The 25,460-nt window shown below is 37.9% G+C and overlaps 1 protein-coding gene across 3 annotated transcripts in view; it reads right to left on the reverse strand.

The window, feature by feature from the left end:
• Window positions 1–1,020: 1,020 nt before the first annotated feature.
• Window positions 1,021–25,460, reverse strand: part of Zip71B (Zinc/iron regulated transporter-related protein 71B) — a 96,236-nt gene continuing 71,796 nt past the window's right edge. For 2 of the 3 annotated variants that reach the window (XM_067787010.1, XM_067787009.1), the window contains exons 2-4: window positions 22,399–22,714; window positions 2,547–2,852; window positions 1,021–2,480 (exon numbers count right to left, since the gene is read on the reverse strand). In XM_067787010.1, coding sequence (XP_067643111.1) covers window positions 1,420–2,480; window positions 2,547–2,852; window positions 22,399–22,699 — 1,668 coding nt within the window. In that variant the 5' untranslated portion in view covers window positions 22,700–22,714 and the 3' untranslated portion in view covers window positions 1,021–1,419. Of the gene's footprint in view, window positions 2,481–2,546; window positions 2,853–22,398; window positions 22,715–22,789; window positions 22,928–25,460 lie in introns of those variants that run through there. The other variant, XM_067787011.1, reaches the window with a different exon arrangement.

The raw sequence follows: 25,460 nt of genomic DNA on the forward strand, positions 1-25,460 counted from the left end.
GATTCTCTTTTCACGGGTTTTTTCCAAGATTTGGCGCATTGTGAAAATCTGGTCGATGGTAGATTTACCAGGTCTGAAGCCGCACAGACGCAGAAACGGACTGGGACTGGGATTAGGACTAGGACTGGGATTGAGACTCGGAGTGGGACTGGGACTGGGATTGGAATCAAATACATACCACCCTCTGGGACAGGCAATAAGGGATGCAGAAGAATGAGAAGAAATTGAGAGAAGGGAAAAGAGAGAAGGAGATTGAGAAAGAGATAGAATGAGACGAAGATGGAGATAGATGAAGCGAAAAAGACGGAGGGAGGAGTGAATAAAAGGATTAGGAAAAAGTGAAGAGGGGGGGAGGGCAGAGTCAGACGGAAAAAGCTTAGTAAAATGTATGCAGATAGGCCAAATTTAGGGCAGGACAACGTCTGCCGGGTCTTCTAGTAAATATTTATAAATGCATAAGTTTAGCCTATATTTTATACCTGCGCCTAAAGTTAGGCAATGTTTTTTTTTACTCGCTTATTTGTTTCGGTTGTTGATTTTTCCATCAACACAAGAGCTAGAATCCTGTTTCTTTAGCAACCGAGGCTATGGCGACCCCAAGTTCCTCATGGAACTAGGAGGTGGGAAGCGTTATGGCCTAGAAGGTGGCATGCGGTCATACTAAATGGCTCCCGCAATGGTCAGGCTAGTACCTTGATGGTGCTTGTTACCGGAACGTACTGGATCTATATCCGGAAAATGACCATCATCTACAACATCGATAACACTCCCCAAAACCTTCGCGGAATGTGCTTATCGCTACAACAAAAACAACAACTGTTGATATTGCCGCGATGTAGATATCTGGCGTGCTGTCACAGCTACACAATACCCTAATAGCCTCACTGCTACAACAACAACAACAACAACAACAACAACAACCCTTATGACCTATTACAAGACAGAAGACCTTTACATACGACACTAGTCCCAATGGATTTTTTTAAAACCCCAACAAAATTATGTATGAGCTCGGGAAAAATGGTCAGCTTTTTAATTTTATTTAATATTTTAAATTTATTTATGTTAAAATTACAAATAATTGGCAACTCAGATTTTATTTATTTTTAATATAAGTTATTCGTCTTAAACCTCGTTTTTAATATCTATTACCTAATATATTACAATATATGTATGTATGTATGTATTTAGTTAATAATACTTAACACTTACGAAAATCGTAGATACTGAGAAAGCAGCCTTTAAAAGGCAATTCACCTTGAAAGCTCCGCTTCCCACATAAACAAGTTCTATATGATAAAACTCTAAATTCAGATTTGGAGTAAACTCCTATGTTCACCTTATTAGTTTAAGCTTGAGACAACATTTTATAATTTCACAAAAACATTTTCTAAATTAAGCACCTAAGCAACTGTTTTTTCATTTGAAAAGCTCTGCTAGCGAATGTTCATTAACAGCAATCGCCAACATTATAAGGCCACCTATAATCATGCCCGTAATTTGTATTAGCGTGCCTTTCAGTTTGCTCTTTGCATCTCCCGCATGGCTCTCCACCTCGCTCATAGCCGGCACAAGGTCCGCCAATGCAATATACAGGAAAGAACCGGCAGTAGCTGCATAAATCCACTGAGTCATATTCTCATGCGCACCAGCTATAAACAACCCAATAGCCATGCCCACAAAACTCAGCACTGAGCTGACAATATTCAAAAAAATTGCACGACGCAAAGACACACCCGTCTGCAGTAAAAGCGCAAAATCGCCCAGTTCATGAGGCAATTCGTGGCAAAGTACGGCAAAAGCAGTAGCCATACCAGTAACAGGATCACTAGCAAACGCAGCGCCAATCGCTAAACCATCTGTTAGATTGTGCAGTCCATCACCAATGATGACCATAAAAGCGACAGGCGTGAGTGGAGGCGTTGGTGTTTTCTCATCCTTCTTCATTTCATTCAACATGATATTGATTTCTTTTGCATCGGCGTTTGTGGTTGGTGCACTATTGGTGGTTGCGGGATTTGCCGCAGCCACATTCTTATCCATTGATTTCATATGTTCTGTATGCGCGTGGTTGTGCGAATGTCCGTGCGTGTGCGCGTGACCACCATGTGAATGACCATGTCCATGTCTATGCCCATTGGCGCTATCGCCCTTCAATAACGGTAAGATGTGTTCTAGTATGTACATGAAAATGCATGTGAAAAAGGCGCATGCGCAAATCCATACAGCTTCATGTGAGTCGCCATGTGAATCATGATGATCATCGACTTCTGCGTGCGAATCATGCCCATGATGGTCGGGCACCAGCGCATGTGGTAGTAAATGCATTAAAGCATCACCGGCTAACGTGCCCACAGCTACAGCGACGAGAAATTTCAAAATCTCTTGATAAGCGATTGTTTTCATGAGTGGCACTAGCAAAATGCCCATGAGACCACATGCGGAGAGTATAAAAATGGATATGCTGGCGTACAACCATGCTAGAAATAAACCAAAAAAAGAAGTTAGTCTTGTATATAAATCATTTCAAAGTGTTATCAACTCACCATTCCACAGCGTCTGCTTGGGATCATCACCGTTTGTTAGTGGCGCTGGTCGCGCGCACACATGCTGATCCACTTGTGCCAATAGTGCTGGACAAAGTTTCATGAAAGCCACTGGCGTTAATTGTACGCGATTGAGAAATTCATTGTATTCCTCTTCGGAATTGTGTGCATCTCTTGCTGCATCGGATGTGAGTGTCTTGTACAGTTTACGTCTATGTAAGTCATCATGATCGACGACAAGGCGTAGCATTGATTTTGGAGAGAGACAGACATTTGATGAATGTGAAGGGGCTTCTAGCAAAGCATCTGATATGAAAAAGAAAAAGGTTTGGGTATAGATAAAACACTGATTCATATGAACATGTTAAATAACTTAAGAGACCACATTTCACCCTTATAAACTTCTCATTGTCATTGAGCTGAGTCAAATATGAATGGAAAAAACTTGATGTCAATTTGGGTCAGAAATTTGACTAAACTAATTTGTAGATACATAGTTTCTCTCCATGTAAGCGGTCAATGCGAAATCGGTCTATCAATTTATCAGCCTCTCGGGCCAAGAGAGTATATTTACCGACTTCCGTACTTGACAGCAGAGGAAGGGGAAACCTTCACTAGTTTGTGAGAAATAGAAGAAAGACCATTACAACAATTTTCGCCGATAAAGAACTTCGAAAATTGCTTAAAATTTTTGCAATGTAAAATTTTGAAGTTGGCCGGAGCACCGGTATAAAAGGTCTGAAGCCGGGATTTGTAACGGAAAATCGAGGCATTTGGCAGTCAGAGGCGCATAAAGATTAGGTTAATAGGGCGTGCGTGGGAATTTCCTACACTTCCAGTTGGAAGTACATTGTGCGTGACGTAAGTGAGTGTTGGGTGGCAGCACATTCGTTCAACCAGATTTTCTCCTAGTGTCTCTCAACGAATCACTTTCTTTCTTTGATGAACTTAAGTACGAGTGAAATATCCACCTTCCCAACCTCTTGTTTTGCAGTCCTGGACATCGGCAGAGCTTTGCACAATAGGGCAATGACCTGTGATGTCATCCGTAAGTACTTTTGCTGCAGTATTGTTTCCTATCCAAAAATGGCCTAAGGACCTTGAGACCTTACAATAATCACGGTTGATCTAAAGCTCTTCCGTTAAAGTAACCCAGCGGTGGACATACGGAGTTGCCCGCCTCGCTTATTTCCATTTCGGAAACTTTTCTTGCCATCTCATTCCCCTCATAGCGCTGTGCCCCGGGGCAGAAGAAAGGGATACATTTAGGGGCCTGATGGAACCCAGCGGGTTGGGGGGTCAGAATATACCCGCGGTAGGTATGCCTGTCGTAAGAGGCGACTAAAATACCAGATTCAAGGGGCTGTGTAGCGCAACCCTTGAGGTTGCCAGCGCAATATATAGCTTCTCCAAACCCAATTGTCAACCTCACCTATCCGCGGCGAATCCTGTTTCACTAACAGACGAGGCTCTGGCGACCCCAAGCTCCTCATGGAACTTGGGGGTGGGGAGGCAGGGGATGGCCTGAAGGTTTAATGTGGCCACATAAATCGTTCCCGAGATGGTCGAGCTAACACCTTAATGGTGCTGTGGTACCGGAGCGTACCGGATCTGTATCAGGCAAAAGGCCATCACATCGATAACACTCCCCAAAGCCTTCGGGTAGCAACCTTATCGCTACAACAATAACAACAAAAGGAGCCTGATGGACGCCAGCGAGGCTCGACTCCTCACGATATCCGACCTAACACCAACGCCTCCACTCACATTTCACCCTTATAAACTTCTCATTGTCATTGAGCTGAGTCAAATATGAATGGAAAAAACTTGATGTCAATTTGGGTCAGAAATTTGACTAAACTAATTTGTAGATACATAGTTTCTCTCCATGTAAGCGGTCAATGCGAAATCGGTCTATCAATTTATCAGCCTCTCGGGCCAAGAGAGTATATTTACCGACTTCCGTACTTGACAGCAGAGGAAGGGGAAACCTTCACTAGTTTGTGAGAAATAGAAGAAAGACCATTACAACAATTTTCGCCGATAAAGAACTTCGAAAATTGCTTAAAATTTTTGCAATGTAAAATTTTGAAGTTGGCCGGAGCACCGGTATAAAAGGTCTGAAGCCGGGATTTGTAACGGAAAATCGAGGCATTTGGCAGTCAGAGGCGCATAAAGATTAGGTTAATAGGGCGTGCGTGGGAATTTCCTACACTTCCAGTTGGAAGTACATTGTGCGTGACGTAAGTGAGTGTTGGGTGGCAGCACATTCGTTCAACCAGATTTTCTCCTAGTGTCTCTCAACGAATCACTTTCTTTCTTTGATGAACTTAAGTACGAGTGAAATATCCACCTTCCCAACCTCTTGTTTTGCAGTCCTGGACATCGGCAGAGCTTTGCACAATAGGGCAATGACCTGTGATGTCATCCGTAAGTACTTTTGCTGCAGTATTGTTTCCTATCCAAAAATGGCCTAAGGACCTTGAGACCTTACAATAATCACGGTTGATCTAAAGCTCTTCCGTTAAAGTAACCCAGCGGTGGACATACGGAGTTGCCCGCCTCGCTTATTTCCATTTCGGAAACTTTTCTTGCCATCTCATTCCCCTCATAGCGCTGTGCCCCGGGGCAGAAGAAAGGGATACATTTAGGGGCCTGATGGAACCCAGCGGGTTGGGGGGTCAGAATATACCCGCGGTAGGTATGCCTGTCGTAAGAGGCGACTAAAATACCAGATTCAAGGGGCTGTGTAGCGCAACCCTTGAGGTTGCCAGCGCAATATATAGCTTCTCCAAACCCAATTGTCAACCTCACCTATCCGCGGCGAATCCTGTTTCACTAACAGACGAGGCTCTGGCGACCCCAAGCTCCTCATGGAACTTGGGGGTGGGGAGGCAGGGGATGGCCTGAAGGTTTAATGTGGCCACATAAATCGTTCCCGAGATGGTCGAGCTAACACCTTAATGGTGCTGTGGTACCGGAGCGTACCGGATCTGTATCAGGCAAAAGGCCATCACATCGATAACACTCCCCAAAGCCTTCGGGTAGCAACCTTATCGCTACAACAATAACAACAAAAGGAGCCTGATGGACGCCAGCGAGGCTCGACTCCTCACGATATCCGACCTAATCAAGTTGGATTAAGGCTGGCTGTCGACAAAGATCGTTACATTGATCGTACTATCCTGGAGCAGTTTAATTGCTCTCTCTATGGCATAGACCGCCGCCTGGAAGACAATGCCTGAGTCAGAAAGTCGGTGATTCTCCTTCAGATGCATTGAGTACATCACAGTTCCAGTTCCTTTTTCGGCTCCAGGCTGATGTACGTTTTTTATTTCTTGATAATGTTCTGGAATTCATTAAACGTTCTGCCAATTTTGTTGTTGAGGATTGATTCCTCACCTCAAGTACAGTTGGCAAAAATGACTGAGTACTTCGTAAAATCTTTCTACGTTTACCGGTTTACCACAAATTTTATCTTATGCCCTACAATATTTTCATTGCATAGTTTTGATTTGCGTTCATAATATTTGTGAAGAGAGTTTTATTACTAAAACTAAAGACTTGTTTTGAAAAATCTTATCTGATACGAATTTTACGTCGTTGGTTTCCAGTTCTACTTTCAGTGTGTAACCTCTCTTTTATCTTCTCACAACTAAATAAATAATAAATAAATAAATGTAAGTCCAACATTTCCTGGAATTCGTATAAACTAAAAAGATAAAATAAAGTTTTAATAAAAAATCTCATTTCACAAAGTTTTTGGGTTAATACGTAAAAGAAACTGGAGATATAAAATCTGTAAAATTATTAAAATCGCTTGTGATATTACGTTGAAATCTGGTTTTATGGCTACAGCTACAACATTGTAGTTGACCTTGTTTACATTTTTAAACGGTTTTATTTTGCTTGACTTGCCAGGCTGGCTGGCACGAATTTTGTAATTGAAATTTAAGTAACTTCACGATAAGCTACAAGCTTGAAACTTGGAATATAGTTCAGAACCCGATGACAATGCAATAATAAGAAAAAAATTCCGATAGGCGGCGCATGGATTAAAATATTCAAAAAATCGTATTTGTGCTCCGATTTGGCTCATATTTGTAACACATAATACATACAAGAATAGAAAGCGACCTATAAAAAAATTGCCGCTAGGTGGCGCAAGGATCGATATATTAAAAAAAATCGTATTTGTGGTCTGATTTGGCTCACATTTGGAACACATAATGCATACAAGAATAGAAAGCGACCTATAAAAAAAAATCGCCGCTAGGTGTCGCAAGGATCGAGATATTCAAAAAATTCATATTTTTGGAACACATAATACATACATGAATAGAAAGCGACCTATGATGTCCGATTCGGCTCATATTTGGAACAAATTATATATATAGTCCGGTAGAATTGATATCAAAATATTTTCGAGTTCGAGGAGGGACAAGCATACGTGGCGCAGAGTCGAGTAAAGTCTTTGGAAGGATTATGTATTTTGGACTTAGATTGTAACAAATTGTCAGGAAAGAGTCCGTGTAATCTCTAGTCACTAAATGAACTAAATAGAATGAGAAATAATCGGCAATTAAATAAAGACTAAAAACTTGAAAATAAAATAATTAAAAAAAAATGTTTAAGTTAAACGGTTTTATTAAAAACAATACTTACAAGAAGTAATAATAATATTAAAAGCTAGAAAATAATTAGGTAGGTCCTAGGTACTAGTCATCACACTCCTCATCAATCTAGGGTGTTGATCAGACAATTAGAACCTTAATCAGGTTATGCTACGCCTCACATTTTTTGGAATTTCACGCGCCCAACGCCTTTATTTAATTGTCTGATCAACGCCCTAGATTGATGAGGAGTGTGATGACTAGTACCTAGGACCTACCTAATTATTTTCTAGCTTTTAATATTATTATTACTTCTTGTAAGTATTGTTTTTAATAAAACCGTTTAACTTAAACATTTTTTTTATTATTTTATTTTCGTCTGATATCTTGCTAAGTATAGAAGTTCGCCTGAAAAAATTACGCGTTTGCTTTTCAACCAAGTTGGGAAACAAATTATAAACTTGCTACACGCGCGCGTGAATATGCACAACTACATATGCACATTAGGGTGTGTCGATTCTTTTTAAATCATGTATGAAATTACGTACATGTATTCAACTTTCTAATTGTATCAAACTTGGTTAGGTTAGGTTGAACTGGCCGGTCCATGAGGACCTCACATAGACTGATTGAGTCCGTAGTGTTACTAGAAGTTTGTTTTAACGACCAAACTGAAAAAGCCTATCAAAAACCAGGACCTATGTTATAAAATAACTCCGCCCTCTTGGTAAATACCAGAAGCTTCCTAGGACTTAAGCCATTTGCTGCTTCTAGATCTGACAGCTGTATCACTCCTAATAGCTGGAGTCTTAGCCTGGCAAGTGCAGGGCACGAGTACAGAACGTGCTCGGTCGTTTCCTCCTCCAACCCGCACTTCCTACATCTGCTATCACTGACCAAGCGTAATTTAAAGACGCCAGAAGGCAATGTCCAGTCAGAATACCGCTCATGAGTCTACAGTCCTCTCTTTTTAATGATAGAAGCAATTTTGTTAGTCTAAGGTTGTAAGACCTACACATAATCTTCGACACTTTACAGCCCCGCGCTTGAACCCACGCCTTTCCCGCTTGGTCGATCATGTGCACCTCTCGCCTTCGCTTAATCTCGCCCAGTCTAATTGGGACGTCTGCGGAGCAAGTTTCAAGGGATGCGCCCTTTTTAGCTAGTTCGTCCGCTTTTTCATTCCCATCTATTTCCATATGCCCTGGGACCCAATATAGATGTATGCTTCTCCCTGTCCCGATTCTCTCCAGAGACTGCTTACACTCTAACACGCATTTAGATGCTGTGCTATGCGAGATTATTGCCTTAATATCTGCTTGACTGTCAATATAAAAGTTAACACGGTTGCAGCTTAAGCTATTCTCTTCCAGGGTTTCTACTGCTTTGGTTACGGCTAATATTACCGCTTGGAAAACGCTACAGTAATCCGGCAGCCTGTAGGATCTGCTTATTTCCGGATGAGCACAGTATACCGAAGACCCTACTCCTTCCACTACTTTGGAACCATCTGTGTACACATGTACCGCCTCGTCCGCCATTTGCGCACCCTTGCTCCAACCGTCCACCTCTATTGTGGCCTTAAGATCTCCCTCGAAGCGCAGATAGGGAAACAGGTAGTCTGTTCGTCTTGTGATTGATGACGCTATACTATTATGGACATATGGTCGGCGCTCAAGCTATCCCGAGGCACCGATCCTGGTTGCAGTTGTTAATGCTATGTTCTTTGCTACCAGATCTACAGGTGGAATGTGCAGAATGGCATACAGTGCAGCCGTCGGGGTTGTTTCCAGGGCTCCCGTAATGCTAAGCATCGATAGTCTGCATACCCCCTCTAACAAGAACCTCATAGTATAGAATAGGGCTTGCAATCACTGTAAAAACCCAATGAGAAAGAGAGGGCGATAAGCCCACGTACACCCCAGCATTCTTTTACATGCAAAGAGTGCCGCTGAGTCCTTCTTCACCCTCTCCTCCATGTTGAGCTTCCATGACAGCTTACTGTCTAGGATGATTCCTCGATATTTTGTGCAAGGTTTCTCCTGTAAGGTCACCCCTCCTAACTTAGGCATGGTCCAATTGGGGACCTTGTGCCTCTTTGTAAACAAGACCAATGCCGCCTTCTCCGCATTGACTTTCAACCCAACATTAGATGCCCAGGTATGAATATCCCGAAGCGCCCGATCCATCAAAGCACTAATCAAACTTGGTACTTGTATGAAATTTTATACTTGTGTAAAATTTTGTAGTTGTATGTAACTTTTTATTACTTATATGAAACTGTAGTTGTATGTAACTTTTTACTACTTATATGAAACTGTAGTTGTATGTAACTTTTTACTACTTATATGAAACTTTGTACTTGTATGAACTTTGTTCTTGTATTAAACTTTGTAATTTCATGAAACTTTGTACTTTTATGAAACTTTGTACTTGTATGAAACTTTGTTCTTGTATAAAACTATTTACTACTTGTATGAAATAAATCCTTTTCTGTGCAAAAATAGGGCACAAACATGGTTTTACATTTTCTCTTTATACATAGTGCATTTCATATATATATCTCACTTATAATTACTATATCTCGTCGTACCTTGTCTTTCAAAACTTAGCCCATTGAATTTAAGGCTTATGTAGTAAAGTTATTAATTTGCGTGGAACGCCTTGACTTTTTTAATTTTTTTTTGAAGGCATTATCTATTTTGTTCCATACCAAAATTAGGGGTGTTCGTGCGTTCTATAAAGAAATTGGAAAAAAGTAGCCCCTCGAATTTTTAGTAAAACTAAGTTCGACTATTTACATCGAATGTGTCCACACTATGCATGTGAGAGCTTTATTAACTGGCAAGTTGAAACTAAGTTCTACTTTTGAATGGTTTAAAACTCGGATCTCAGAGTTATAAAGCACTTTTATTGGGAGGTTGGAAAGAACGTATTTCGCCGCACTATTCTGCATTTTAGGAATGAATATAACATTAAAATGTTTTTAAATGAAATACTATAAACGATGCCTTTGTAAACAATTTTAAATTAAATAAATATTTTCCGTCATTACTTTTAAAATTTGGTTTGCAAACAAATGGGTGTCGGCGTTGTGTCATCTTTTTCGTTCTCTTTAAGACATTATTCGATTTTTTGGAGTAATATTGAAATTAAACAGAAAAAGGAAAGCGAAAAGCTCCTTAACTTACTAGCTTAATGTATTATGGTTTTTAGGTAGGCATAAGAAAAAAAAATTACATCGAAATGCCACACCCTAATGAGCATGTGTATTGTGCATATTCACACGCGCGTGTAGCAGATTTATAAGTTGTTTTTCTCATTTGATAAAAAAGCGAAGGCGTAATTTTTTCAGGGCGAACTTCAATAGTTAACAAGATATAAATTGTAAAAAATGTAAGGGCCTCATTCTCTATTACGAAGGGAGCGATCATTTCGCCTCAGAGACGATTCGCTAGTGCTTTTGCACTATGTTAAACGATGGCAACATATCATTTCACACTTGTTTTCGCCTTCCGGCTTGACAGTAAGTAAGAAACGTAAAGGCCGAACGTAAATGATAGAGAATACCATTGTTATACGAAATCGTTTGAAGGCGAATCGTTTTTTTCGTATTAAATAAAAAAAAAATTGTAAATTGTGGAAATCGACTAATGCGAAGGCAACTGTAGAAGCTAGGCACCCCGTAATATAAAAATAGCGTGCTATCCTTAGGCTGACGACAGAGTTAAAGCGAGAAGCGTTACTGTAAAATAAAGATATGATGCTATGAAAATTATTTCTTATGGAAAATAGTAAAGGATGTCGGAGTACTAGAAACGTTTGAGATTTGTAAAATATATGAAAATAAAAATTTGCTTCTCGCCTAGCATAGCTTATGGCGTGACGTCAGTCTTAGGCTCACAAAAGTCTTAAATTTTATGAGTTTAACAACACTTTTTCGAGCTAGAAAATTCTGCTGTTATCTTTTGAAAATGGTAGAGGATTTTCGGACAATCTTTTTTTTTGACTGCAAACTCAAAAAAATTAACTTTTCCAACATTTCAAAGATACATAAGTCTAGTAGTACGATCAATAGACCTTGATTTTAAGATGATCTTGTTTAAATAAAAATATGATTTGATGATTATGACGTAAGTTTTCTAAGTTTCAAAACTCCAGCTCACTTACAAAAATTTTATGGCATAACTGCAACATTTCGCATGAATTTTCTAAATATCACGATCCGAGCGACGCCAAGTGGATATTTCTTCCAAAAGGTGGCAGTGACTTCTGGTACTGAACTTCGTTCTAATTACAAGTCTTCAAACATCTCTAACCACGGCCCACCGAGTGAATGGATGTTTCCTTTTTATTGCATTTTTTAAAAACTCCTAAAAATGACATACTCTAATGCACATGCATGCATTCAAACAGTTGCTCATACGACGTGTACAGCATATGAAAATGGTGCAAATATGTAACCACAGTACGTTGAGAAATTCACTGCATTCATGCCCACAATGCGAAAGTACGTCGTATGTAGCACAAAAGAATGCATAAAAAGGCTAAACAAAAAGTAAGTAAACAAAAGTAAATATGTAAAAAAATAAGAAATATATAAATTTAAAAACCAACTCATAAAATCGTAAGGAAGGTAAAGAATTAACTGTGTTGTAAATGTAAAACAATTACAATGAACTTTACGATGGAAGCAGCAAGTCAGCTCAGGATTAACTTTGATTTATGAATACTTAACGTTTTTAACCTCATTCACGCTGATAAAAGGGGTACAAAATTTAAATAATCGTTTTAAATATATAAACAAGCCTTTTGGTTTACAATGTGGAAAGTAACGTGATTCGATGATTCATGGGCATCTTACTTAATTAATTGGTGCTTTACCGTTTGAGGTGTTTTGGCCGAATACTCAAAAAGCCCCGGATGATGGGCATCATTTGTTTATATCTCCTTAGCTGCATAGATAAAGCAGATTTTTGAGGCTCTCAAGGTCTCCATAAAGCACCATTCTTAAATATCACCAATACCTCATTTTCGCACCGCAGCTCACACCAAGTCTAAAACAAGTCGACCGAAAATTACCTATATTATGGCGCACGTATCCTCTCCCATGAAAAGGGAAATGGAGATTAAAATCAAACATTTTTTGAGACATTTCGGAAAGGGTTGAAGAAATGACTTATCACAGCTACGAAACTATCAACGAAGTACAGAGATGTAAACAAGCTAAGCAAAGTAGTTCAAATTCCCAAATTTACCTAAAGAGAACCGGATCTTTTTTCACAGATGGGAAACCGAAAATATGCAAATCGTTACAGAAATTTCTGTGTATTGAAAATACGCTCTGTAATCACGTATCAAATATTGTCCAAAGACAAACAGAAGTCTTTAGTTAGGACTTAATACGTCTTTCGACCGATCCAATTTTCCAGGATTATCGAATGCCAAAGAAGATGGCTCCCTAATCAAGAAAAATTGCCTTACAGGACAGACTGGAAAGGAAAGAAAATGAAAGGAAAGAAAGGATTTGTTATTACTTTGTTGTCGACAAGTTATCGAAGTGTTATAAATTTTCTATCGATAACAAAGTTTGCCGATGATTTATCGGACTATTATCGAAAAGTTAGCGGTTTCTAATCGAAAAGTTATTGATATGTTACTGAATTCTTATAGATTTGTTATCTAAAAGTTATCTATTTGCTATCGAAATTACGTCGATTTACTATCGTGAAGTTATCGATCATTCGTGAAAAGCTATCGTTATGTTACCAAAAAGATTTGTCATTGAATTTTTTTATCGGCGAGTTATCGATTTGTTATCAAATAGCTATCGATTTCTTATCGGAGTGTTGATTTGTTGTCAGCCTTTTATTAAACTGCTGACGACTCTTCGGCTTGTTATAGAACAGATGCCGACAAAACTTAAATATTAAATCCATGACACATCTGTAACCCGTCAATAAGAATCTTATAAAAAGCCGATGACTCGATGATAGCAAGTCAATAACAAATCTCTAACTCGGCGAAAGTAACTCACTATCGATAATAAGCCAATAAGAATCTATTAAAAAGCCGATAACTTGACGATAGTAATTCGATATCGATAATAAGGCGATAATAAAACAATAAATTTGCCGGTATCCGTTGTTATCTAAAAGCAGCCGACGATGGCCTTCTCAAAAGGCCCGCAATTATTTGTTTCGGCTCTAGTTAATTTACAAACATTACTTCACAGGTACTAAGTACTCAGTCTTTTTTTCTACTCAATGTACCTCAGTTTGCTTTCCGTAATCATTTTTGAAGATCTTAAACGTTTTTCACGTGCTCTATTCTCCTCTGCTTTAATTTTACGAACTAAAATTCTATTGTAATCGACATCTCTTAAGCATTCACATTACGTATGCAAATTGCCTAATTAGGCAAAGCATCTTAAACTTGAGTCAATCAAAGTAGTATACAGAAAATTAAATCTCCGCCTCAGGTTTATCAGTTCCACATGATTTTATGTTATTGTTCTGAACAATTTATCATTATGCTTATTATTATTATTGTATGCATTAGAGTGTGCCTAATTTAGCAATTTTGTCTCAAAAAATCCGTAGAATAAAATAGCATCCCTTCACGTTAACCTTTAGGTAGGTTAGTTTACACTTACACTTACATAAGGTGGAGTCATTCCTTCTGTAGATATACAAAAAGCTGAACCATTTCGTTTGTTTAATGCGTAAATCATGGGTCTTCAAAAATTTAGAGAAGTTGCCCTTCGCCTACACAATGAGAGCATAATTGTGCTATGGAATACAGATCTCTCGAGCCTACCTCATAAAAACAGACTTTTAAGTGCTTGCTAAGAATTTCCAGGCTTATTTATCAAAAATAAATCGTTTAGGGCCTTTTTAGAAGAGCTTTATCGGCTTATTATCGGTAACAACCGATATCGGCGGCCACCGTGGTGTGATGGTAGCGTGCTCCGCCTACCACACCGCATGCCCTGGGTTCACACCCCGGGCAAAGCAACATCAAAATTTTAGAAATAAGGTTTTTCAATTAGAAGAAAATTTTTCTAAGCGGGGTTGGCCCCCGGCAGTGTTTGGCAAGCGCTCCGGGTATATTTTTGCCAAAAAGCTCTCAGTGAAAACTCATCTGCCTTGCAGATGCCGTTCGGAGTAGGCATAAAACATGTAGGTCCCGTCCGGCCAATATGTAGGGAAAATCAAGACGATCACGACGCAAATTGGAAGGGAAGCTCGGTCTTAGATCTCTTAGGAGGTTACCGCGCCTTACATTTATTTTTTATTAACCGATATCGACAACTTATTGTTTTATTATAAAAAAATCCATACCAAATAGCACTCCAAAAACAAATCTATAAGTTTTTGAAAACAAATACATAACTCGTCAGTTAAAAATCGATTTAATTTAATTTATTTTCATTTTTGTAATTTTATTTTAATTTTTTATTCCATTTTATTTATATTAATTTATTTTATTTGATTTTATATTATTTTATTTTTCTTTTTGTTTTATTTTATCTTGTTTTTAATTCATGTTATTTTTTGAATTTATTTTATGTTGTTTTATTTTATTTTATTTAAAATTTTGATTTCATTTTATTTAATTTTCTTTTTTTTTAATTCCTTTTTTTTTTTTTCTTCTTTTTTTTATTATTTTGTTCTTTATTTTTTTTTAAATTCATATTATTTTATTTAAATTTATTTTATTTTGTTTTATGTTGTTTTATTTTATTTTTTATTTTACTTCATTTTAGTTTATTCTATTTTATTTTGTTATGTTTTTCGTATATTTAATTCATTTTATTTTTTTAAGTTTAATGTAATTTCAACTATTACAATTATTATTGTTTGCTACACCAACAAAGAGAAACAATTTTCAATTTAAGCTATTTATAACGACTACGCTTACGCTTATCCTTACACCTTGCGCTTACATTCAAGATTACCCCATACCTTGAACAAAGATACATATCAAAAATGCGCACCCTAACGTCTGCATGTAAAAGCGCGTCACATCTTTTTAAGATTTAATGCCATATCCAATCTGTCTCAAGGTAATGTAAGTCTCCAGACTATGCTGACAGTTAGCCAGGTAATTAAAGCACCTATTTTCTGACGTTAACTTGTAGCATTTGAGCTTGGCTTCGCTATGTGTGTTAGGTTAGGTTTGGCGTTAGGAGATTCGTATGTACATATATAAATTTAAGTGTAATTATATTGCATTTATTTTGTTTTACAATTAGACTGCTGCTAAGTTATTAAATGCATAATATAATATTTATTTTTTTGCTGCAAATAATAGTTAGATTTTATGATGCTAATATTTATTTTGTGTTAATTTTATTGTAACTGTAAACAAATAAAAATTTCTATTTGATTTAGATAGTATTTATGAAAGCTACATAGCTTCCGCATTAGACTGAAGTAATGTTTACGTTTTGTTAAGATTTACATTAATTTAAATTTAAGTGAGGTTAGCTTTGGTAGAGCTTGTTGTGTTGCTTGTTAGTAAAATGTTTCCTGCCTTTTCCTTTTATTTCATAAAAATTAGTGAAGCGCAGTATCCACATCATAAGAAAACGCTCAAGAAAAATATCGTGTGTATTTCTTGCGTGAAAAATAGTAAGAGGCCAAGTAATTTGACATATCCTTTATATCTCTGTTCTCTTTGAAGCGGCGTCATTTCCTTGCAAGACGCGAAAGTCTGTTCCAGCAATGCATTAGAAGACAATTTGTTAAAATTTACATATTCGAATTGAAAATGCAATTAAGTAAAGGGCCGGTTAAACTTCTTTAACTCTAACGCCATAGTCGTAACCATACCCATATCCATAACCAACTGACATTTTCATAAAAATGAGGAAAACGCAAAAAATTACAAACAATAAATAAAATATTCAAAAAGTTAATGAATTCACCAACTCAAATATTTTTAGGTTATGGATATGGCGAAAAACCAAAGACCAATTGGTAGGCTATGGTATGGTTGTGGCTTTAGCGTTATGGTATGGCACCATAAATCGATTACATTGATTTCCATAAGGTTGGTTCGATCAGCTGTTTTATCTGGTTTTGGATAAGTCACCATTAATTGGCCCTTTAAAGAGAATACACTACACAAGAGAAAAAGAATACTTACGCTTAAATAGAGTTGCCAATTCTATTCAATTCAAAAGACTCATACATACAGTGATTGTTTTATTTAATCGACTGTGTTCTGGTCCTTACCAAAGAATTAATGAGACGTATATTTCTTGGCGAAATCAGGGCACCCCTGTGTACTATTTCTAAAAAAACTTTAAAAAGGGTGGCAGTAAGAGTTTGAGTTTTCTTGAGAGGTGAATACTACTTGACAAACGAATTTTTTACTTGAACGTTTTTTGTATGGAATTTTTCATCTCTTGCGATGTGGATACCGCTCTAAAGTGCATAGGATTTTGCAATTTATATATTAAAACTATATCGCCTTTGTGGTATGATTTAAAGTACAAGTACAATTCGTTTTAAAATTTCTAATGAATACCGCGGGTATATTCTAAGCCCGCTACCCCGCTGGGGTATTCGAGGAAAGTGCTCCCACCTCTCATAGCACGTTGTTCGGGAGATTTGATCTTGATCCAGAGCTGCTCCCGAATTCCACCCTTCTCTAACGCTAAACATTTAGTACAACATGGACATAAGGTATAACCGTCTGAGTCCCATATAAGAGTATTCGAGTTAGGCTGTTATTCCTTTTAATCGTAACTTGCAAATAATGCATACTTTTCTGCGCACTTGTTACTGTTTTAGATATTGTAACGAATTCTGAGGATTTCTGATATTTATGCACCTTCTGCTAACGTTCGAATCGCTAAACTTTTGAGCAAATCACTCCAATATTTAGTATTGCAAACTGACCTTTATTTAGTTTACTTTCGGAGTAGTACTTCACAATTATACTTCACAACCAATAGCGTGTTTAAATCAAAACTAATTAATAATTCCTCAGCTTGCGCTGCTTTAATACGCTCTGATGCCTCGTCCGCATATTTCTACTAAGGTCTAGACGTTTCGCCTTCTGGAACTGTTGTATCTCCTGCTTGGTAATTGAGCTATATGCGTGTGTATGTGTGAGTAACACAATGTGCGAGTTATCTCTTCGTTGCCTTCTATGTATGTGTATAAATGATGATTGATGTGTTCATGTACAGAAGTGTAGCTTGCTTTAATGTTTTCGTTGTTGTGCCTTTATTTACTAAAAGCCCCGACACATAAGCAGTTTTTCATATAGATGAGTTTAACACGTGCTTATGCCTTATGAGTAGTAGATTGCACGTATTTTTATGGAGAACGGTAGATTGAGCGACACTGACGCCATCTTATATGGAAAAGTAGCCAACTCTCAAATTTTGTTACAAGCAAACCATAAGAAGAAGAATTTGACATTTGCTTTGGCTAAGGGTTGTTGTTGTTGTTGTTGTTGTAGCGATAAGGTTGCTCCCCGAAGGCTTTGGGGAATGTTATCGATGTGATGGTCCTTTGGCGGATAAAGATCCGGTACGCTCCGGTACCACAGCACCATTAAGGTGCTAGCCCGACCATCTCGGGAACGATTTATGTGGCCGCATTAAACCTTCAGGCCATTCCCCCCTCCCCACCCCCAAGTTCCATGAGGAGCTTGTGGTCGCCAGAGCCTCGTCTGTTAGTGAAACAGGATTCGCCGCGGATAGGTGAGGTTGACAATTGGGTTCGGAGAAGCTATATATTGCGCTGGCAACCTGAAGGGTTGCGTTACACAACCCCTTGAATCTGGTATTTTAGTCGCCTCTTACGACAGGCATATCTACCGCGGGTATATTCTGATCCCCTAACCCGCTGGGGCGACTGTTGGCTGTTAGCTAAGGGTGCCATTCGTTGGTAACTTTTCTAACATTTTTCACAATTAAAAACTGCAATATAACAAATGAATACGACACAAAATATGTTAGCAAGTATTTTTGTTATATAGGGAAAATGTTTATACCAGTGCTTCGCGAAATTTTTTATATGAATGGGCAAGGCGAAATGAACTTCAATTGCCAAGTCTGAAGTTCCTTCATATTTACAAACGCAACATCTTGGTTGATTGTGGCGATGTTATTGGAATGCATAAGCTTGTCTTAAACGCATCTATGAAAAATGTCATTGTGCCGCGGCCTTAACAGCTTAGTGATGCTAAAATTCGCCACAATATTTTTGGCGATAGAGATTTAGCGTTAGCGAATGTTAGAATCCGGGTGGTGGAGAGCTTAGTGGAACTCAACTATAAAAATTAAAGTGAGGTTACATTTGGTAAAACAATGTTGCTTGTTAGTAAAACGTTTGTTGCCCTTTTCCCTCTTATTAAAAATGACTAAAAGGTGAACATTTGTTCCAGTGTTTATCTTATGTGAATATCTTACGTATATATTTGTATTCAAAATAATAATAAAACTGAAATAACAACATTTGCGCTTACTTTAACTAATTTTATAAAGCATGCCACTGAAAAAAAAAGATATTATTTTCATTATAATTACAATTGCACTGTGAAGAAAAATGTGTTGCCATTGTCAAAATGCTGCTTTCTCGCATGCTAACGAGTCAATTGTATTCTACGTACTTACAATTGCAGTTAAGTATTATACTTAAGCATATGCATTTGTGACATTATTGGTGGAAAATGTGCGCCTCTCTTAATTGACAATAGTTTCAACAAAAGCGTATTTAAACAGTCAAAACAAAAGTCGTCATACTGGCAGCACAAGTTCGCAGTCTGCGTACTTCGTTAAATAAATTTCAGTTGTATCTAATTTTCTATTGATTGAAAAGTAAAAGTCACATTGACATCAAATAATCTGCTTATTATTATGCAAATTAGATACAAATATAAATAAACAAAAAAGTATGATTTAATGACTAGTCGCAGGCATCCGCTTAAAAATGTTTGTTAATCCCCTGTAATTTTTCTGTCTCTTGACATCACTGCGTTTTGTTTTTTTTTTCTTCTTTTTTAATTTTGACCGCAATGTCACGCTTAAGACCTCAACAGATATTTTATTAAAATGATTATAGATGGACGAGCTGATTTAAAATAAAGCGGCAGTCAATCACGTTTTCAAGGGGACTTGCGATGGCCACAGTGCTGGAAATGCTCATTGTTAGTGCTGAACATAGCGGAAGAACAAGATGTTCCGCTGAACATTTGCCGCCAGTTCGCTCACAGAGAAAGTCGGAGAAATATAGTCGAAAGGCAGGCGAGGGCACGCCTGCTGGCAGTTTAAATTTACTTTTACCAAAAATCCGTGTCTATTCGGCCGAAACTATTGGCATTTGAGTAAATGGACCCGCCCCCTATAAGGAAAAATTTAAATTATCTATTTCTCCGAAATTATTTGAAGCAGGTACAACTTGTTAGAGATTCCAAACATTGTTAAATTAATGTTGGTGAGATAGAGGGGATGGAAGAGAATGTTTGTGTGGGAGTGGGAGTAGGACTGGAAGTTGGAGTTGGAGCAGGAGCGGGAATGAGAGTAGGAGAATAATTAGATGTTAATGAAAATAAAGGAAATAAGGAAATAACCGGAATAAGACAAAAAATAATAATAAATAGAAAAAAGAGTAAAAGAGAACGGGACAGATTGATAGCGGGAAGGGAGGACCACTCTAAATGTAGGCATACCAACGCTTTGCCGGGTACGCTAGTAGTATCAGCACTACTACTAGTAGTATCAGTACCACACATTAATTGTATTCAGTCTCAGCTTAAACCTAAGGCTTGTAAAACTTGTATGGAATGCTAAGACTGAAGTGCTACAAATAGAGGCCTTTCTGCTAACAGACATCTCTACTACTGGAACTGAGCGATTTTAAGCTACGCTTCGGTGAGCATGTGATGCGTACGTATATGATGCTTAAACAGCAAAAGCCCTTCAAATATACTAGCGATATCCAGTTGTTTCTTTCTTTGTCTCGTAGGTATCAAGAGTCTACGGTACATTCGATATCAAAAGTTTTCTTCATTTGTTGGAAAGTAGTTGTGCTGATATGATATAGTTAAGGATAAAACCGACCTGGACGATAGATAAGTTTTCTGGTGATCTAGGTACCTTGGCTTTTTCGAAGAACAAGCTACGCTAAATAATGACTTCACATAATCAACATCTATCCAGATACAGCAAGAGGTGGTTTCCCAAATGTTGAGTCGCACCGCATGAACTTCCATCGGACAATACTCCTCGTAGGAATTCACGTGATGGCTACTCCGGAGCTAGATTGAAAGTGGGGTCAGTCCCAGATCCGCCGCGAGCTCGAGCCTTAAATAACGGATTATTTTTTTTTAATATCCCAAAGACTACATTCAGTGAATGAGTAATACACGCTTCTGGTTTTTTATGTGAAACTAGTTAACCGTCTTGATGATTGCTGTGCGTCAGGTCTTCTGAACAGCTTCTAAGAAAAGTTTATAAATATTCAAACACATATTGTCGTCTAGAAAGAGATCCATTCCTAGATGGATTATTTGTGCTAGAAGTCTACGCAAAGTGGGAGATGTGTATTCTGGCTGGACATTGCTTACTGGTGTCATGATTATACATTAGGCCTCATCAGCAGATGTAGCAAGTGCGAGTTGAAGGAGGAAGCGACGGAGCGCGGCTCTAGCTATTAGGAGTGACACCGCTTACAGATGTAGAAGTAAGAAGTTGCATAGGTTCTAGAAAGCTTTTATTTCCCAAAAGGGTGGAGTTAATTTTAATAAAGGCCCTGTTTTTTCACAGGATTATGGACTCAATCAGTCTATTGGAGGTCTTCACGGACCGGTCAGTTCAACCTAACCTTACCAGTGCAAAGTAGATCGCCATTCCTTAAGCAGTAGTCGCACAGATTTTATAAGATATGATAAATTTATAAGTGCTAAGTGACCTTGGAACTCTGGGATATCCATGTAAGACGAGCGCATACGGTAATCGATTTGTGATAGATGAGGCTTCGCGGCTAAGTAAAGTGCAAACTTTTCCCAAATTGGCAATCATTTTTCGCCACAAATACTTTTTTCAAAATACTGAAGCTTTTCCCATTTCCCTACTTCTGAAAAAAAGTTTCTGAGTATAGCCTTGTCCCGCCCTGTCAAGAAGATTCTTAAATATTTTGCTTTTCAGCATCCACCACGAAAGAGGAAAGCGATGCATGCTGTCGATGTCTTCTTTGAGAAAAAAAAAATATGGCTTCCAAAATATGGACTTATCCAGTCGATGGACTTAAAAGTCGAAGAAACCGTGGTTCGTAGCTATGCTAACTCTACAGGGTAGAATTTTCTTAACAAGTTGCAAGCATTTGCATGTGTGACATACATTATATTTGTGCAACACTTAATTGACGTCGCAATCGTTTGCTCTTTGTTGAACTAAACTTCGCCGCCAAAGTGTAGGTCAAACTCATTATAACTAATAAGTAACAAAAGTCAATGAAAACCTTTTAATATCTGAAGGTCGGTTGCGCAAAGGTTGGCCACCTCAATGAGCAATTTATTGAAAGAGTGTTTGTAGTCTAAAATCAAAACATGAAGTTCCTAATGAGTTAAAGGCTCAGAAGGTCAAATACTTCTATGAGCTTTTCTTTTCTAGGACTTAGAACAGGGCTTCTACTGGGACTGGGACTGGTATTGGGAATGACACTGAGACTGAGACTGGTACTGGAACTGGGACTGCGACTGCGACTGAGACTGGGGCTGTGACTGGGACTGGGTCAGGGACTCCGACTGGGACTGGCCTCCGACTGAGACTGGAACTGGGGCAGGGACAGGGACGGACTGTGAATGGGACTGGGATTAAGAAATTGAGAAAAATAAAAAGAGCTAGAAAGAAGAAAAACGAGGGAAGAAGAAAGAGACTGAGATAGAGATAGACTTCGACGAAGATGGACAGATAAAGATAGATGGGAGAGGGAGAAGGCGAGGAAGCTAGGGCGAATAGGGATGAAACAGTTTTAGAGGCAGAAAGAGACGCAGAGAGAGGAGTGAATAAAAGGCCAAATTAAAGGGAGAGAGTGGGAAGGAATAGGAAGAGGTAAAAATTTCATTAAAATTTTTCAACTTGATTAAAGTTAGGGCAAAACAACGTCTGCCGGGTCTGCACGTATTTGTATTGCTGTAAGGGGGGCCTATTACCCAAAGTATGAACACATTTTTAAGTAATTTTTTATTCATTTCAATCTTGAAAACTTTCTTACCACTATCCCTTGGATGTCTATGCCTTGGGTCATGCATCTCTTTAAACTCCAGCAAAACTTCTTTTCCTTTCTCCTTAACTAGTATATCTAATTCGTCAACATTTTTCTTCTCAGCCTCGCCTTGGGCTACTACTTGAACATCATCTTCATTGGCAGGCGATAAAGTCAAAATTTGTTGCTCAAAATATTCTGTCAATTTTGCATCATCCTCTTTATCCCATGTTTTGAAACCCTTCGGACGATGTTTGTCGATTGTATGTTCGGCTTCGAATTCAATTTGGCCAATGCCCAGATTATACATTAAATGCTCGAGGCCCTGTAACGAGATAGATGATAGATAAGGTTACTAAAAAAGGTTAATTTTAAATAAATTATGCTATGGTTTATTTACAAATTTTCAATACGTTTCGATCAATGCAAGTGAACATTAGGGCTCAATTCCGTCAAAATCTGGTCTAAAACTTAAATTAGTCAAGATTTTTTACACAATTTATAGTAAAGAAGATATTCCACTTGAGCAGTTAAATTTAGCTCGTTAAACCAGCCCGTTACCTAAATATAAGTTTTGAAACAGTAGAATTTTGCTGGTGATACTGGTTTACATTTCGCTGAAAAGTTAATAGGGGGATTCGCTTTGTCTTGCAAAAGGTGCACGGATTGCACGGAATGTAGGGTCTCTGCAATAAAATACCCGTAAAAAACTATGCGCAATTCGTGCAATTTACAGTAAGAAATGAAAATCAACGCTGCTTCAACGGCATTCCTCAACCCTCTCATTTTGCTCACGAAAAGATTGAGCAATTGTTTTTATATTTATACACTGAAAGAAATGATGCTAGAGTAATCAACAAACCGGTTCTGTTGTTCTTGACTTAATGGAGATTCGGTGAAATTGATCGAATTATGGTTAATTCGACCGAGTTCTTTGTCAAGCGAACAAATTAGTTTAGTCATTTCAACAGAAGAGAAATTGTCGCTCTTAAGTTAACAAAATTCTGTAAAATTGATAGATTCCTAATCAATCTAACTGATTTTTTTTTGTTAACACAACTGATCTCACTGGTCATTTCAACAGCAATCAACAGTCAATACATGAGCAAATTTCAAAGAGAATTTTACGCTCACTGCGCTCTGCATGCACATATTTACGTATGTATATGGCGGCCGCCGTGGTGTAATGGTAGCGTGCTCCGCCTACCACACCGAAGACCCTGGGTTCACACCCCGGACAAAGCAACATAAAAATTTTAGAAATAAGGTTTTACAATTAGAAGAAAATTTTCCTAAGCAGAGTCGCGCCTCGGCACTGTTCGGAAAGCACTCCGAGTGTATTTCTGCCATGAAAAGATCTCAGTGAAAACTCATCTGCCTTGCAAATTCCGCAACATAGGTACTTTCGCACAAAACTGTCGCAACAACTTTTTTTTGTTCATTTGACTACTAAAACGGTCAATTACGAATCAACGATTTGTGCGCAGTTGATTCAACATCTTGTTGCGATGGATAAAAATTGACAGTAATTTCGGTTGAATTGAGCCGTATTTCGGTTGATTTTACCATCCTTTTTCTTTCAGTATATGCCGTATTTGGTTATGTGATGTGCCAATTTTTTGACGCTTCGTACTGATGTATGCGATAACTTCGCAATGGGGTGTTCTCGTAGTCTTGCATATTTTGCCGTAGAATATAAACAATCCGTGCAATCATGGACCGTGCAAGACAAGCGAGTCCCCCTAATGTGTTAAGAATGTAATTCAGTTAGACGTTTGCAGTTTTTTTCTGGCTCATCAAAGGTGAATAAATATTTATTAAAACTAATTGAAGCAAAACTAATTTCAAAACTAGCTAAGTAAATATTTTTGTAGTCGCTCGTAAAATTTGTGGAACAGATTGTAAATATTAAAGCGTGACAGAGTTTATTTCAGTGTAAAAAAAGAGGAAGACCGCCAAATATGTATGAATAACAACTAACTCTCTTATCCAGTACCGAGTATCTAAGATTAACAATCGCTTGCAATTGGAAAATATGAATCTAGGAGCGGGTGTGGAAAGTCCAAATTACTTACTAGGAGAAATTATGATTGGGTTAGAGGTACGGTTATCTTTTTAATTTAAACTTCGTTTCTATGATTGACTTTGGCGTGTGGCTGGAATCTACTTGGAGTCTCAGTATACCTGGGCTTTTTGAGAAGAACTTCGTCGGCTTCTTATCAGTAACAATCGATAATGACAAGTTATTGCTTTATTATCGGCTAATTACTGCAACCGAATTATTATCGTCGAGTTATCGGTTTGTTAGTGGCTTCTTATCGGCTTATTATAATTTTATCGGTATCCGGTTTATAACCAGACAATAAATCGATAATATGCGAGTAAAAAATTAGCAAAGAAGTAACCGAAAACTTTTTGATATCAAATCGATAACTTTTTGATAACAAATCGATAAGACGCCCTTAACAAATTGGTTGCTAAAAACTTGAGAATATTTCGATTACAAATCAACAACTTTTTGATAAACTTTTTGTTATATAATCGATAATTTTTCGATGATAAACTTTTCGATAATGAACTGATAACTCGTCGATAAAGTATAGAAAACTCATCGATAGCTTTTGTTATTGGTAGCAAACGTGTAACACTTCGATCACTCATCTTTACCTTGTAGATAATACAAACCGATAAATCGTCGGTAAAAAATGGATAGCAAACCGATAACCTTCATACCATTTCTCTCATATTAGCGCTACCACGTCGTCCCCACATCAAGCATACATTCTGGGCACGTATTACGTTTTACGTTACGTGATCGAAACTCAATAGCTCTGAAATCGTGGATCGGACTAATGACATATGTTAACTAGCGACAAGTAATACTCGTTTGATCCATAATTTATTACAATTTTTAGAAATAGTTTGACAGTTGCATAGTAATCGTTAATCATTAGGCAATGAAGAAATTGGCAACTGTAGATGCTGACCCCAGCAGAAAAACATAACTAAGAATACGTCAAAGATCGGCCGACAGGCCCATTCTGGAAAATCAGTTAAGGTTACTCGAAAGT

The sequence above is a fragment of the Eurosta solidaginis genome, chromosome 5 (genome assembly GCF_040869045.1).
Source record: "Eurosta solidaginis isolate ZX-2024a chromosome 5, ASM4086904v1, whole genome shotgun sequence".
NCBI lineage: Eukaryota > Metazoa > Arthropoda > Insecta > Diptera > Tephritidae > Eurosta > Eurosta solidaginis.